This window comes from Martes martes (assembly GCF_963455335.1).
Source record: "Martes martes genome assembly, chromosome: 13".
NCBI classification, from domain to species: domain Eukaryota; kingdom Metazoa; phylum Chordata; class Mammalia; order Carnivora; family Mustelidae; genus Martes; species Martes martes.
The window spans coordinates 13,595,631-13,612,661 of NC_137901.1; the positions used below are offsets into that span (position 1 = coordinate 13,595,631).

Here is a 17,031-nt window from a genome sequence, read left to right on the forward strand (position 1 = left end):
CTGAGAAGCCCCTTGGCAAGTATGTAGGCCGTCCTCCTCATCATGTAGATGAGAAAACTAAGGTCTGTACAGACTCAGGGATTTGGGCCAAGGCTTTACATACTGATAAATGGTGGAGAGTGCCTAGGTCCCCTGCGGCTTCCCTACGACACTCTACTTAAGCACTATTCTTCAATTATATATTGAAATCAATTAAGTACCTAAAACCAACAGGCACTAATGAGGCCAATTCTATCTAGAAATCACCTTGAGTGATATTCAAATTTTGGCTTGCACTAAAAGCCTAGGATAATATTAATAGACCATTAATGTTACTTGCTTTTAAAATTCTACTCTTTCTCAGTTTTTTCTGAGATAATGGTATATGGCTTTCAACAGCAGACAGTATAACAGGGTTTAAGCACAAAAGGCAAACATAATGACTACTGTGTATCAATGTCCAAGACTTAAGACCGGCTGCAAAAAAATAGTAAGAATTCAGAAAAGTTTAAAAAAGGTAATGAAGACCATCCATAATCCTATTATCCAGAGAATAATACTATTGTAACATTTTGTCTTCTGTCTTTGCAGACATTTTCCAGGTGTACACAAGCACACACACCCAATGCACACATATTTTGCAAAAAAGTGGGAACATACCATAGAACCTCCTTGTGAACATTCTTCTCATTTAACATCATACGCAGAGATCTTTAGAGTTAGTAATGTAACTCTACATCATTGCTTTTAATGGCTATATAGTATTCACTAGATATAGTGAAGCGTAATTCAAATTCTCTTGACATTTAGAGTTCTGTGATAAAAATTTTTTTAAAGACATTTTTTCTAATGAAGTTTCCTTTAGTGTTTTACACAGTGAACCTGTAAGTCTCTATCGATGTCAAGAATGAGACCGTATCAAAGAAATTCTTTCCCCAAGCAAGAAGATATCTTAGCAGGATCTAACTACCCCACACTGCCACTTTTGCTTAAATAATCTGGATTTTAGTTCCACACTGTGCATTTCCCCCACATTACGCATCTCTTTCCAAATCATTTCACAACATTTGCATTAAGCGTCACACCATGTTACCAGTAACTGGGATGGAAATTTAGGTCTTGGCTAGTCCTCGCTCTCCCCTTTCCGTCCATCCCCTTCTCCCTCTCTGTGTTCGCTATTCTTGTTCTCTTTTTGTCTGGATACCTCCTCAGGAACGTTCTGACAGGACACTTGAGTTTCCAAGTATTCGACATTGGTTTTGGCCTTCCAGGGTGGTAAACTACGGACTCACAAATCCCCTCAAACGTGTGCAGGTACAGCTAGTGAGTCAACACGTCCTTCACATTCTGCTCAGTGTTTTCTCTACGTTGTAAATCCCGCCGACCGTGAACGCGGACGGGGCCGCCGCACGCCCCAGAACACTTACTTCAGCAGTTCCAAGGTCTTGTGATCGAGGGCGAGTCGGGGGTTTCCCGTCAGGTCTAGTTCTTGCAGTTTGGGAGGCAGGTTTTCTGGTAAAGTGACTTCGCTCAGCTCATTACAGCTCAGGTCCACGCACTGAAGGACGAGGGGAAACAGGAAGTGAGGGCCTGGAGGGGGGTTCGGGGGCTCTGCGCTCCCACCCGCTGCCCTGAGGATCGTCTGACCATTCACTGCCACGATGCTGGCCAAATGCAGAAAAACACGGTTGTCTGCTACCCTCCCGTAAACACTTAAAACAGATTTTGCTAAATGCAGTTAAAATGTTTACTGTCTTTGACTAACGCAGAAAATTTGTGTTCATTATTCTCCCCATCTTTATCCGTTTAAGCTTATCTCTACATTAAAAAAATAAGCACTAACGGAACATCTTAAGCACGGTTTTCTCCTTGCTCCCCAAATCTCTGCACCTGTTATGGCCACGGGGGTTACAGTTATAACATCAAAATGGAACAGTGAAGGGTTTTCTTAAACCAAAACACTCGTGTAATGAGGAAAGGCAGGGAAACATCCAAAATGAGAAGATAATTCAAAAGAAGCTAAATAAGAAATTGGTAAAAGACGAGCTGGCGGACATGCCTACCACACGCCAAGGGAAAAAGGCGTGAGTCCGATACGAAGCCCACCCTCCAGGCATCCGCTGCCTGAACTCGCCCACAGCTCCTGTCTCATCTCATTTGGAAAACAGCCGCAAAAAGAGTCAGCGTATTGATTAGAATAAAAATTAGGTGTTACTGTGAATGGGGAAAATACGTCCTTTCTCACAAAACCTTGTAAGGCTTAAATGAGGGAAGCCCTAAAATGAGGTGCTGTGTTTGTGTGATGGGAGCAGGGAACGAGGGTAGAAGGCAGCTCACCGGGTTCAAGACAGAACAAGAGTGACTGGCAATTTTTCTGGATAAACGAACATGTAACTCACAATTCGGCAGAAGGGGCAGGAAGCGTTTGACTATCTGGCTTGGGACAGTGGCTTATTATAATTTAAGAAAATGCCTCAAGAGCCTCTTACAGATTTTAAGATAGTTTGAAGGGCAAACTGTATCCAAGAATTTTAGAATCCTGAAAGTGGACTAACTCATTTTTATTTGGAAAAATTCTTAAGTCTATGATGGATTGGGGAGGGACAGAGACTGAATAAAGTGAAAACCTGCATTTTTGGAGAAACAGATTTTCAACCGACTCCAAGTGATGCAATATTTCCAGACAAATTACTTTATACCCTGCTCCCAAACGGAAGCAATGATATAAAATTATATTGGAATTTAAAATAATTACCCTTTATTATGAGAGCATTATAACCACATTGCAAAAAGTTGGACCAGCAGAAAACCTTAGAAAATCTGCCTGAAATGCAGCACCCTAACACAACCAGTGCTCCTATTCTATATCCTTGCAGCCTTAGTCATATAAATCCAAACTTTTAAAAAAGTAACTGTAGGCACGATTTCATCTCATTTCACTTGTTCCATATCTGCACTCCCATCACCTTTGAGACCCTTAATACTCTAAGTACATAAATTCACTTAACCTAAACACCAGGGAAACTCTCCTCTCCCTTTTGCTCTCCTTTTCCACTCACTAATAATGGTTGCATTAACAGTCAACCGGACTTCAGTGAAAAGCTGGTAAGACTTATTACTAACAGGCCATTCGCCCAGGACATCCATCAGCACAGAGAAGACACATGGTACCGACATGACGTGCGGCGCAGTGATGAGGCCCAAGCTTACGGGCTGGCGTGCATGACTTAGAGCAAGTGATCGACAGAAACAAATTCAGCTCAGAGCATGCACTACAGGGAAAGACTAGAGACCTTTCCGTACATTACTGACTTTTATGAAACTGATAAGCTACATTTTTCTAATGTTACCTAATGGTTTAAATTTCCACAGTTGTGCAGTTCTAACTGCTCATCGTTTAAATTACGAAATGATGAGTTCAGTAGGGTATTTATTTCTAAGGACAGTGCGGGTGATATAAATAATCCTCTCAGGGGTGCTCATCAGCATGGCGACCCCCGCACCCCCCGCCCGGACCCTTCCTGCACCGCAACCAGCTCCTGTGCCCTGTCCCACCGCACGGGCGCTCCGGGGAGGCCTGGGACCGCAGCCCGCCTCTGCTCCGGTCTGGCTTCCCTCTGACCCGCCCCCCACGGCGCTGTCAGGGTGACTCTGACGGGCTGTATCCCATCGATCACACTCCGCCTTGTCTTTCAGTTGCCCCCCGCCGCCTTCCAATCTGCCACCAGACTCCTGCGCGCGTCCGACAAGGCCCTTCCTCCGCACCGTTCGCCACCAGCTTCCTCGCGCTCGGAGCTCGGCCGTCACAGTCACTCCCAGCTCCCGCGCGCTCCTCTTCTCCCTTGTGCCTCTGCACAAACTACGCTCTGGGGCTGGGACTCTTCGAGCTTCCCCTGCCTCCCACCTGGCAAAATCTGCCTTGTTCTTTTCAGTCTCAACTCAGTGCCACTTCCACTAGGGCCTGTTTCAACCGATGCCCCTTATGTCGTCCTTCCATTAGCCGATGGTCCCGGGAACAGGCCCCGCGGCGTCTCCCGCCTGCTGAGGGCTGGGCGGCGCGCAGAGCAGATGCCCCGCAACGCTTGCCTTGGAGCGCGGAGCCGGCACACAGCCCTGCCCGGGGACGGGCGGAGAGCTCTCTGTGCAACGGAATATGTGAACGAGCCTTCTGAGAAGGTCCTCGGTCATTCGGCCAGGAGGGGAACTCAGGTGCACGTGCTTAGGTTAAATTCGGTCTCGAGGAAGTCACAGCCCAGTGCAACACCTTCTTCAGTGGCAGACAGTTGTGCACGTCGAGGGAGGTTTGCTCATAAAAATTACAGGACGCTGGTACCCGGCACTGACCTACCGGCATTCACATAACAGTAAATGCTCTACTTACGAGGACTATTTCCTATTCTTTTAACAGTTCTCAACAAACACTTGTTGGTTGAGTGAGTGTAATGGCTACGGCTGGGAAAATAGAAAGTTGGGGGTTGAGACTGGAGAAAAACACAGTTTTTGCATAGTCTATGTTATTTACGTATATTTCTATATCGTTTAATGCATTAAAACTTTCTTGAAAATACGTTGTTAAGTAGAATGTTACGTCTGCCTACCACATGACTAACAGAAAGTTACCTTTCCCTCTCTCAGGCCTATTCTCGGACATCGCTTACAGAAATTACTTGGCTATCACACAAAATTCTGGAAAGAATACTCAAAACAGAATCATCCAATCCTCAGAAAAAGTGAGATAAGTCATAGCTGGAGGAACTCATGACTTAGAGGAAAATTACTGCTAATCCACGTTTAGCTAAGAGCACAGGAAAATAACCAGTGCGTCTTTAAGAGAACTGACCTGACTTATCATTTAAGTATAATTATCAACAAAGTTCCAATATCTTTATTATGTTTTCCTCACAAAGCATTACTAAAGACATAGGCATGTCTTTTTTTTAGAAGATTTTATTTATTTGACAGAGAGAGCGTGCAAGTGAACACAAGCAGGGGGCATGGCAGAGGCAGACGGAGAAGCCGGCTCCCTGCTGAGCAGCGGGCCCGATGCGGGGCTCGATCCCAGGCTATGGGATCATGACCTGAGCTGAAGGCAGCCACTCGGCCAACTGAGGCACCCAGGCATCCGGCATATCAATTTTTAAAGAAGATTTATGTCCTACAGAGAGCGAGCACGAGTGGGAGGGGCAGAGGGACAGAGAATCACAAGCAGACTCCACACCGAGCACGACCCCGAACTGGGACTCAATCCTGGGACCCGGAGATCCTGACCTGAGCTGAAACCAAGGGTCGGACGCTTAACCGACTGAGCACCCAGGCACCCCCGGCGTATCCGTTTTCACAGCAGTGTGTGCTGTAGTACCTGCCCGGTCACCGCCTGTGCGGCCCGCACGCACCAGTTTCATCTCCTGGTTCGGCGCGACCGCAGCCGCTTGCTCCTCGCTCCGGAGCACAGCCAGCCCGCCGCCCGCCACCTGCCACCCCGGCCACGCTGCCCCACAGCTCTGACAGGTGCTGGGGGGGGGGCTCCCAATCACCTCTGCACTCCCTTGCCCTCACAGGGCGAAAGCTGCTGCTGTGATTATTTCTGTCATTATTCAGACATGTACATTGTTTAAACTGCCCCACCTTTCATCAGGGAGTTGCAAAAGACCTTTAATCTTACATAAAGCCGCCTCCTCTATTACAAATACTGTGATTTTTCTCCGAACAGTTTCACTGATTTTCATTATGAATTCATTAAGAAGCAAATAAACGTAAGAAGTCATCCAAAGGAACATTGATTTGGCGCCTACGAAGCGGCAGAAGATAAGCCAGACATCAGGGATCCGCAGAGACGGCAGCCCAGCCCCCTCTCCCCGGGAACTCCCAGGCCAGAGAGAATAAACATCCTACTCCCGCTGGGGATCAACACAGGCGCAAGTGTGCACAGCAAAGGGGCCCCTACTGAGACCTCCGAGAGGGCTTTCCAGGATGGGACTTTGGTGAGGAATCAAAGTTAAAGGTAATGATAGGAAATCTCCTAAATAATTATTACTGACCCAGATTCCAGGACCAGAAGGTTTCCGGCTTTCAGATACGCAAGGTAAATGCCTCGATGACCTTTCAGGTCTGTGAGGTCAGCCACTCTACCCAGCTCACCTCTACCTGGTCCCTATCTGTCCTCATTTGCATTATCCTACTTTTGGAAGAATTAATCCCTTTTCTTTCATCCTCTGACCGGCCATTTCCCCATGTTCTTTGTGTCTTTATCACCAAGCGGGATCTCTCTGTCTCATCTCAGTTTGACTCCAAGGGACAGTCAACTTCTGCAACCTTTGTTCTCCAGTGTGGCATATTAAACAGACCTCATGCTTCATGTCCCGGTGAAAATAACACAGATCCTAGAGATGAGTTCACTCACCTTATCTAAGTTGTTGACTGCCTAGTACAACATGAAAATAATCTTCTGAAGATTTAAAACATTTAAAGAAATCTTGATCATCCAGTAATTAAATTCAAGATGCCACAGGAACATGCTAATTTAAAACAGAAGTTGCTGATACGGTGTCAAAACGACAAATTTCATTCACCATGTGTGTCATCCATTTATCTACTTACACCACACTTCAAAAGAGGTTAGAGTAAGTCCCTAATTGGAAGTTACTCAACTAATATCTTAGGAAACCGAGTGCCAGATTCATGGTCACTTTTGCTATTTGGATTCATTATGAGTCGCCAAAATGTGAACTTCAGCCCAGGACCAGTCAAGCCAAGTCTGAGTTATATGGTGACTCCGGGATCATGTCTTCTTCTCTAGCTCACTGAGAGCTGATTGATCTGTGTCCAGAGGGAAGCCTGTATTGTAGAACCAGGAGAGAATACAACCTGCTCTGAGAATTCCGGACTGGAGGTAGAGAAGATTCATTTGAAAATGCTAAACAAAGGTGAGGACAGTAAAACCAAGGAACAAAAGTACTCTGACTTTGGGTCCACTTGGGCTCACCGGAAAATTCTGAAAATATACGTTTTCCTACTAATAACTTATATGACCTTCCTGCCCAGGTACAGAAATCGATTCCTGAGGATGAGCAGATCTCACTGGAAGTACCACAGTGAGAAAAGGCCAGATCTAAATTTTACCCGAGATGAGAAGGTGCATATGGTTTCTGTTTTAGGGGTACATGAATAATGGCTTTTAATTTTTCAAGTTAAAAAATATATTTTAGCACATGTGTTTTAGTAGGGGAACTTGTTTACCCTTTCAAGTAATAACTGGCTTTGAAGCTTTGGTAAGAAAGCTATGAATAAGCACTTTCCTTTAAAGTCTTAAAAGATGAGGCCACTTGGAGAGAACAAGCTAGTTAAAAATACTAGGGCCTCTCCCTCTTTAAATCATGTTCCCTGCTCAGCTTTTATAATTGCAATGATCGTCATACCTCTTATGAACTACTTCAAGATTACTTCACTTTATTTTCAACCAGCAGTAGGAATATACTCTAGGCTTATCAACTCAATAATAAAATTTTAGTATAGGCTCAGTAGTTCAACTTAGGACATTAAAAACATGCTCATTTAGAGCTCGGTTCGCAGTGAGGATGCTCATAGGTATTTTATCACTTGAGATACAGCAAGTCTTTTTACCAAGAATTTTCTTTCGGGTGGTTTAAATGTATGTAAATACTTACACTGCAATTTAAAATATTGCCATACGTCAGAACACTGACATACTTGTTCAGTTCTAAAACAACAGAGCTACTACTTTATGAACACTATCTGCCCAGGGCTGCAAAATGTTTGCTTCTGTATGTAAAGGATCCTTGATACAGCTTGTCACCACTCCCACCCCAAAGAAAGCCCCCTAAAACAAACTCTCTCTACTGGTAATGGAAGAGCTAGATCAGAAAGACGGGACATGGGGCACCAGGGTGGCTCAGTATGGTTAAGCATCTGCCCTCGGCTCAGGTCATGATCTCCGGGTCCTGGGATCGAGCCCCACATCGGGCTCTCTGCTCAGTAGGGAGCCTGCTTCTCCCTCTGCCTGCCCCTCTCCCCACTTGTGCATGCTCTCTGACGCATAAATTAATAAAATTACAAAAAAAAAAAAAGACAGGACATTACTAACACACAGAAACTGCTAAGATATAATAGATGGGACAACACGAAAAATCAAAGACCAAAAGAAAGAAAACCATTTAAAAAGCAATACCAGGGGCACCTGGGTGGCTCAGTGGGTTAAGCCTGTGCCTTTGGCTCAGGTCATGATCTCAGGGTCCTGGGATCGAGCCCCACATCGGGCTCTCTGCTCAGCAGGGAGTTTGCTTCCCTCTCTCCGCCTACTTGTGATTTCTGTCTGTCAAATAAATAAATAAAATCTTTAAAAAAAAGTAGTACCCGAAGTAAAACTTTTAAAGGAGCTGTAGTCAGATGCGGACAGAAGTCAACAGGGGAGACATTCAACAGAAATAGAAGGCACCAACTTTAGAATCCAGGAAGCCAAGAAGAGTCTAGGAGAGAATTCATTTTCACAGAGCAAGAGTCAGATTTTGCAAACTCTAGTCAAAACCTGAAAAGTTTAGGGGCGCCTGGGTGGCTCAGTGGGTTAAGCCTCTGCCTTCAACTCAGGTCATGATCTCAGGGTCCTGGGATCGAGCCCCCACATCGGGCTCTCTGCTCAGCAGGGAGCCTGCTTCCTCCCCACCCCTCTGCCTACTTGTGATCTCTCTCTCTCTCTGTCAAATAAATAAATAAAATCTTAAAAAAAAAAAACCTGAAAAGTTTAAATGTCTACCTGTATCTGTACTTTTAAACCAGATACTTTAAAAAAAAAAAATCCTAATCCACAATTTAGAGTTACAGAACATCAAAAGCCAGAAGCAGAAAGGACAACCAGCCAACGGGAGGTTGGCCGGAGACTCTTCCCTTCTTGCCCTGGGTCCCACCGGGGACCACACTCGGAGGTCCGTGGGACAGGCCCGCGCAGAAAAGAGCACAGAGCGGCCCCCGGGCCCTGCACAGGGCAGCACGGGAGCCCTGGGGAGCTTAGCTGCCAGGCTGGTGCTGGAGGCAACGACGTGTTTGTGTCAGTAACAGATTCCCGTATTTTGCTGCCCAGCAGCCGGGACCGTTGCTCTGTATAATCAGCACCGCAGCTGGACCACATCCAGGGCCGCAGGAATCACAGCGAACCTTCCCGGAGTTCTCGCTACGGCCACGGCCACTGCCACTGCGAACGTGCACACGCACTCCTCCCTGTCATCCTCCCACGCTTGCCCTCTCGGAACCGCTCAGGAACCCGCAGCTGGGGTCCAGCTCTGGGTCCGTCTCCCTTCAGAGCCCCGCCTCCCCGCCAGCGTGGAAGGCACGACGTGGGCAGTAAAAGCAGACCCTGGCTGCTGGCTTATCACCCAAGCTCGGCACCGCCTGCGGTGTAGCACACGACAGTGCACTCGCGGCAAACACATCGCCGGCTACGGCACACACGTGCACACACTTAGGAAATGGCACGTGCACACCGCGACCACACAAAGGTGCAAAAGTGGCTATGATGAAAGATTACAGGTGCTCAAGTGTCTTCCAACGTCTACACACTTTCTTCAATCTGATACACAAAGCTCCTATCAGAAAGTCCCTGAAAAACGAAGAGTGGCCGAGTAGGATGCCTTCTGCTCCTTTTTAGATTACAATGTGCTCCAGGTCTAGAACCACTGAGTTATGTTTCATTAAGCACGAAACCGATGATCAAAAATACTAAGATGCAAATGAAAAAAATCCATGCTATGTAAAGAACTTCTTACTTTTGTGCCAAAAAAACACGCATAAGAAGTTGTCAGACGGCTTTCATTCTGGTGCCCTGGTTTCACCCTATGATTTACCCCAGTGAGGAGTCAGGAACTGCTGACTGCCTCTGCCCCCAATCTGCTGTCTTCGGGTACACGAATCCCTTCATTATTCAGCACCCCGATATCAAACGGGAACACCATTTGTTCTGCTGATCTCACTAACTTGAAAGGAGCATTTGGTGGCAGTACTGATGCCATATCTGTGTGGGGACTTATTACTGACCGGGTGCCGTGGTGTTGGGTGCTACTTAATTGGGGGGAGTCTGGGCCCACGTGTGCAAGTGCTACTGTTCACTTTTTCAAACTGCGGTCAGAATTTGAGTGACAAACTCTTCAAGCCTCATAACCACCCTGGAAAGGAGGAGGACAGTATTGTTAGACAGATGGGAAAGAGTTAGGTGACTCTACGGTTAGCCTTAATTCACACAGCGAGTGCGGACAGAGCCCAAGATAGAATTTTCCCAATTCCTAATCATTCTTTTTTTTTTTTTTTCCTCTCCCTTGTTGATTCAACAGGGAAGCCCAGGAGTTAGGAGGGTGGGGCAAGGAGGACTGAGCCTTCAATCTAACAAAGGTGCAAACATTCCGGACTGATGAACTGCAGGAAATAGCTCTTTCCTGACCCGCAGCTGGGAGTTACGGGATCAGCCCACATACCTTGATTTCTGGGAGCTGCATCACCTCAGGAAAGACTTCGATGCAGTTCGAATGGGCAATCATGGTGTGCAGGCGCCGGCAATTCATGATGGTCGTCGGGATCGCTTTCAGCTTATTCCCACTGATGTCGATTTCTTCAAGCTCCTCCAGCTTCGCCATTTTACTAAAAAAGAGAAAATCCAAGCGGGAGGGGGCCAAAAAAGAATCATAAGGCAATTTAAGAAAAAAATAATACATATGAGAATAAAAAGGGAATTTACCATGAGTCTGAAGATTCTTTAAAGGACGACGTGTATAACATACACTGTGTTAATGATACCGGAATTACAAAAAAAGAGATCCCCTTGTAATAGCCATTTTAACAAACAGGGCCATCTTTCACTACTGTTTCTGAATGTCGAAGTACTTTAATACCTCCTTTTGTACTCCAGAACAGAAACTACTAACTTCAACTCTTCAAATGAAACCAAAACAGGAAAATGGTGTCCCTTTCCTTTAAAACTGTGTGTGTGAATTAAGGTATCCCAGCAGTAATCACTATGCTACTTAGCTTAGCCTAAACTCCAATAAAAATCCTACTCAGGTGGGTCAAAAGCCAGTGTAAGTGCTTTAAAAGAACTCAGACTGAGAAGGATTTCTTTGTACTGGCACTGAGAACTCCAGGGGGTGTAGAGGAGAACGGGGCTCTAGATCACATCAAGGTGTGCTCTCTTCTAAAACCCTACTCCCCAAATTCCTCCGACATCATTCGTGATGGTAGGATAGTGAGGAATATCATCTGGATCCTTTCTTGACCTTCTGGTGGTGCCCAAGTTCAAGCCACTCCCAAAAGAAATTTTTCCCACCTCCCATTAAACATCTACAAAAGCAGACTCTCTCTACCTCACTTTAATAACATGCCCTAATGTATCAAACACTTTTGTTTAAGAATGTCTTGTATCGTTCAACCTTAATCTAATAGTTGATCATCATCGTAATAATAATTATAGTAACTGAATGAAGAAAATTTCAGTTAGGGTTTCTTGCCTTTTCTGTAAATCTGGAGGAAATAACCTTCTACCCCTGCAATCCTATAACAGCATCTACCACCCCTCTGACTCTTTCTATCACTGGTGGTGCTGGATCTCAAAAACCATAGGATTCCAAGTGACTGTAACTTAGACTTACAACCTGAATCATTTAGTTTATGACTGTCGATACCTCCTCTGTTCATTACGGTTGCAAGTGTCCTAATAAACCTTTAAAAAATTGAGCAAGAGGGGCACCTGGGTGGCTCAGTGGGTTAGGGCCTCTGCCTTCGGCTCGGGTCATGGTCTCAGGGTCCTGGGATCGAGCCCCGCGTTGGGCTCTCTGCTCAGCGGGGAGCCTGCTTCCCTTCCTCTCTCTCTGTCTGCCTCTCTGCCTACTTGTTATCTCTGTCAGGTAAATAAATAAAATCTTTAAAAAAAATTGAGCAAGAAATCCTTTTATTACTTTTCTTCCTGTCATCTCGCAAATATAAAGGCTATCTTATGTGCTTATCTTGATAATAAATATATGCCGGAGATACAGTAAGAACTAAGTTTTTATCTGACGACATCGGGTCCTTGGATATCCCAAGCAGCCGACACAGCGTCGGGTGTGCTATGGACACTGCACACGTGGACACTGATGGAATCCAGCTCGCACTGCCTGAATCTGGGAGACTATTCCTTTTTGGAAAGAAATATAGAGAAATCAATGAATAATGGGGCATGAAAATGACTGAAAGTATAGAAATCAGGCCCAAGAGAGAAAAAGTGAAAGAAGTTTCCATCCGTGAACACACAAAGAAGGCACTCAAAGGGCCGGACCGCTGGAGCGTGTTCTTAGTTTGGCAGCCATCTGCGGGGTGCCCGGCCCTCACCGGAGACGTGGGCCTGATGGGGACCAATCACAGCTCTGACTCTTAAGGAACTCGGGGTCCTTAGGGGAGTTCCTGAGCCACATCACAATCCCCAGGGAGACTGAAATTACAGCAGAATGGATTTTTATGAGGTGCACAAAAAAATTCTCTGTATTTAGGCTGATTCTAACTGGCATGGGTCATGGCATCAAAATTTGAGTTGATGATCATTTCCCACGCAGGGCTTGTTCACCGTCTCAAATAGGACCATGAGTCCTTTCGGAGATATAATTGTTATGTGATGACCATGTATTCCTTCAAAAAATATCATCTCCTCGGGGCGCCTGGGTGGCTCAGTGGGTTAAGCATCTGCCTTTGGCTCGGGTCATGGTCTCAGGGTCCTGGGATGGAGCCCAGCATCAGGCTCTCTGCTCAGCAGGGAGCCTGCTTCCCCCTCTCTCTCTGCCTGCCTCTCTGCCTACTTGTGATCTCTCTCTCTGTCAAATAAATAAAATCTTCAAAAAAAAAAATCATCTCCTCATTCCAGAGTAAAATACTATGTACACAGTAAAAGTACATAGAAGTAAAGTACACAGAAGAAAAAAGGCTTAATCATTAACATCAAATGAGAGGGAAAAGTAAAGAAAATAAAGATATATAATAACAACGAAACAGAGCAGTACTGGAGGTCAATGCATATTTGCAATGCAGAGTAAGGTTTCAATAGATTCGCAGCCTTGATGGCAGTGGAAGGAAGCTGTGCCAATGTTTTGCTTTGTCCCAGGGCTGCTCTGTAGTTAGCAGCAGAACACCAGAGAGGTTAGCGTTTGCTTCTTTGATGTGTGGGTGTGTGTCCCAAGTCCTGACTTGTCAGATGGACAAATGCCAATGACGCGGAAAGCGGAGTAAATCCCTTCCCGGCTCAGTGTGGGGATTTAGTCAAAGTTAGACGCAACGCCGCTGCTCCCCCAAATTAGAAGTTCACATTACAACAGAATTAAAACTGGAATATTCTGAGAGCCATAAATTATTTATAATGCCACAGGGCGTCTGTGGTTGCACAGACCACCGCTGCTTTTTACACCACAGCACAAATATACAAGCCGGGAGCTGATTAAGAACCGTCAGGCATCCTGCTTTATGTTCTAATTCCCCCACACCATATTAGGGTAATTTTTAAAAAATAAATTGGTTAAAAAGAGCCAAAAGGAAAAAACACGCCCATGAAGCGACATGCCTTATTTCAAAATCACAAGTGACATCGTAGTGATCGGGGCTTTGGACACATTCGTATCAGAAAAACGACCACATCCCTCTTTAGGGAAACGTTACTCTTGGCTTGCATGAAAGACAGCTGTGAACAAGGTGCAGCGGAACGAGCTTCACACGACCTGGGAAATAAACATTTTATCTTTCGCCTTTCCATCCATGAGTCCATTTTCAGCCTGCAATGGAGAACGTCGCTCCGGGATCTCCTTACCTTGCTGGGAAACTCTGCAGCCGGTTGTAGGCCATGTGAAGGATCTTTAGATGGGGGTGTCCCGTCAGCAAGGGCACGCATTTGTCCGTGAGGCTGTTGTTGGTCAGATAGAGCTCCTGTAAGATGCTGCTCGTCTCTTCAGAAAGAGTAGCCGGAGGAAGGGTTTCCAGTTTGTTTGCAGATGCGTTCAGGAACCTCAGGCTGCAATGACAAAATGCAACAAAATCCCGCTGATAAGCCAGAGGCCTGGCCCAGAAGCCTCCGCAAATCTAGATGTTTTCTGACTGACAGCGGGCATCCTGGAAACTGGGTTTAGAAACATGCACTTCAGGGACGCCTGGGTGGCTCAGTTGGTTAAGCAGCTGCCTTCGGCTCAGGTCATGATCCCAGCGTCCTGGGATTGAGTACCACATCAGGCTCCTTGCTCCGCGGGGAGCCTGCTTCTCCCTCTGCCTCTGCCTACCACTCTGTCTGCCTGTGCTTGCTCGCTCTCTCTCTAACAAATAAATAAAAAAATTAAAAAAAAAAAAAAAAAAAAAAGAAACATGCACTTCAAAGTAGGCCCTGGCTTTACCAACAGGCACACGAATACACAACTTCACTATCTTCGATGAACCCGGTGACTATATGTGTTAAATATAAAAAGATAAAAATCTATTTTTATGGAAGCACAAAGGTGAGAGGAAGTAATTAATTTTATAGCTGGTAGGGAGTGGGAGGGAAGGTGATAAGGTGAAGTTACTATTCTGCCTTAAGGAAGAGAAAACAATCACCTTTTAAATAAAAAAAAAAACAATCACTCTTTTTAAATAAAAGAGCCCTTAGAGTAATAAAACAATTAGACAGGAGGGCCACAATACAACAAAAGCACACAGTGACTATCGTCCTTTCCAGTATGGTGTCCAACCACATCGGACTGACCTGCATTCACAACCACAGGCCACACTCTGCTCTGTACTGAAACGACGGGATACGACACGGCAGTGAGAAGCGGCAGGGCGACCGCTCCCACGAACAGGGCGATGATGCCGGACAGAAGAGGGTGAAGGGGCCGTTCCAGAGGACTCACCGCACGAGTCCAAGATCATCAAATTCAAAGTCGGGCAAAACTACAGCAGGGAGCGTCTGGGTGGCTCAGTCCGTTCAGCGCCCGACTCTTGACTTTGGCTCAAGGTCACGATCTCAGGGTCATGGGAAAGAGCCCTGATTTGGCCTCCACGCTCAGTGGGGAGTCTGCCTGAGTTTCTCTCTCTCCCTCTGCCCCTCCCCTCGTACACACACACACACTCTCGCTCTCTAAAATAAATAAATAAATAAATCTTTTAAAAAAGAACCTGAACAACTAATGTATGCTACTAGAAGTCAGGGAAGGGAAGTAGTATGGAGATGGCTTCTAATTTTTCTAATACAATAATACTTTGGTTCTTGATTTGGGTGCTGGTTACACAAGCATGTTCACGTAATTCGTCAAGTGCTACACAGGCGATTTGGCTCCTTTTCTGTATTTATATTACACTTCAATAAGATTTACATTAAAATAAACAAACAAGGTGTCGACGGTACCAGGTGTCCAGATGACAGAGTGAAAAATAGCTAAAACGTGAAGAATGGTTTTAGACCCTCGCTAACTAAAATCACATAATCCTTCCACAGTTACTGTGGAACAGAGATAAACATAAAATGCAAAGCTGGAGAATGGAAGCAGAGTCCCTGCTTCGATGAGGCTCCAGCCACCGGGAAGAGAAGGGACGGACAGAACAGGGACTGTGCATGACTCCTGAGTCCCACAGGGGACCTTCCAGCCTCGCAACGGACCCGCACCGTGTGGGCTCCGCTGTGAAGCTGCAGCCCCCGGAACGTGAGAAGTGGTCTGCCCATCACACTCTGCACTGTGGTTACCAAGGTCAAAGCCACCTTGGATCCCCACCTGGAAAAGCCTGTTAATGAACCACCTTTCTCTGGTTTCACAACCACTTGGGGTTGAAACTTCCAGCGTCCAATTCAGGACTACTTTGCCATATGGTAGGAAAAAGGAACAAAGTCTTCCTTAAAAAAAGACTATGGAATACGAGGTAGAGTTATTTTTAGCCTTGGACAACAAGAAGGCTTTTTATATGGGAGTCATCACCAGACTTTCACGCCGAGCTCTCAATCCACCAGTCCTCCCCAATCCTGCAAACCCCCCACACAAACTCACACACACACACCAGTTCCACTACTTGTCTAAGGAAAAGCAGCTCCCCCAAAATAGAACATTTTCCATTAAAGAAACACGTATTCCGTTGACATTTAAAAAAAAAAAAAAAGGAAGTTAGAAAGGGCTGTACAGACCATAAATAGTCATGGGAAATTATAGTCGTGTGTGCTCCGCAGAAGAAAATAAAGGTCATTCATGCAGTTTCTGAAATGGTTTTGAACTAGGAAGGAAACCAACTTCAACACCATAGTTCTTCAAAGTATTTTTATGAGTCTGTTTCATTAGGTCCCACTTATATCACCTGACTTAAATACCCTGGTAAGAGTTTCTTCGGTGAAGGGTTAGAACAAATTAAAATGTACTGCCCCGAACATCATGGCTGGGGTTGGCTGGGAAATTATATGACAATCTCATTAAAACACAATTGTGTAGGCAATATATAGTTCCGGACACGAGAAGAGAGAAGTCATGAACGTTAGCCTATTTTCAGGCCAGAAAAGGAGGTAATGTTGTTTTGAAAGGAAAAAAGACTGACCGGTGAATGCTCACCTAGAAAGCTGCCAAAGGGACTTTGAAAACCCCTCACGACCTCTGAATGAAGGCAAGAAAGTGATTTCCAGAGAGACTTGTCCTCTCATCTTGTTGAAATTTGCTGCACTGGAGGAGTGGGAAATTAAGAGGAGGAAAAAAAAAATCCCACATCTTAACCCTCCAGGAAATGAAACTAAGTTGAAACTACATGGGCTGGTTCCAGAGGATCTGATTTGAACTGAAAGGGCCTGACTGAATCATCTTGTTAGTTAGCGGTCAGAGAGCAGAAAATTGCGTGAAGAGTTTTGATTATAATGGTCTCTGGAAAATTCAATTCAAAGACCGTCTTCTTAAAAATAGAAACATTTGTCCCCCAATCTCACAGTGTTTCAGCAGGAGACAAACTGGACTGGCCTAATGGTCTAGGTGCTGCATTTCCACCAGAAGGAGCAACTACTTTAATTTTCCAAAATTTCTCCAGTTCGGTTAACAGTTTAACTCAAGA

The 17,031-nt window shown here is 45.4% G+C and overlaps 1 protein-coding gene across 1 annotated transcript in view; it reads right to left on the bottom strand.

Annotated features, from left to right (window-relative positions):
- The window catches only part of PHLPP1 (PH domain and leucine rich repeat protein phosphatase 1), a 209,011-nt gene that overhangs the window by 15,165 nt on the left and 176,815 nt on the right, over positions 1-17,031 (bottom strand). The window contains exons 11-13 of the mRNA XM_080821150.1: positions 13,799-13,999; positions 10,455-10,617; positions 1,407-1,537 (exon numbers count right to left, since the gene is read on the bottom strand). Of these exons, the coding sequence (XP_080677276.1) occupies positions 1,407-1,537; positions 10,455-10,617; positions 13,799-13,999 (495 nt within the window). The remainder of the gene's footprint in view (positions 1-1,406; positions 1,538-10,454; positions 10,618-13,798; positions 14,000-17,031) is intronic.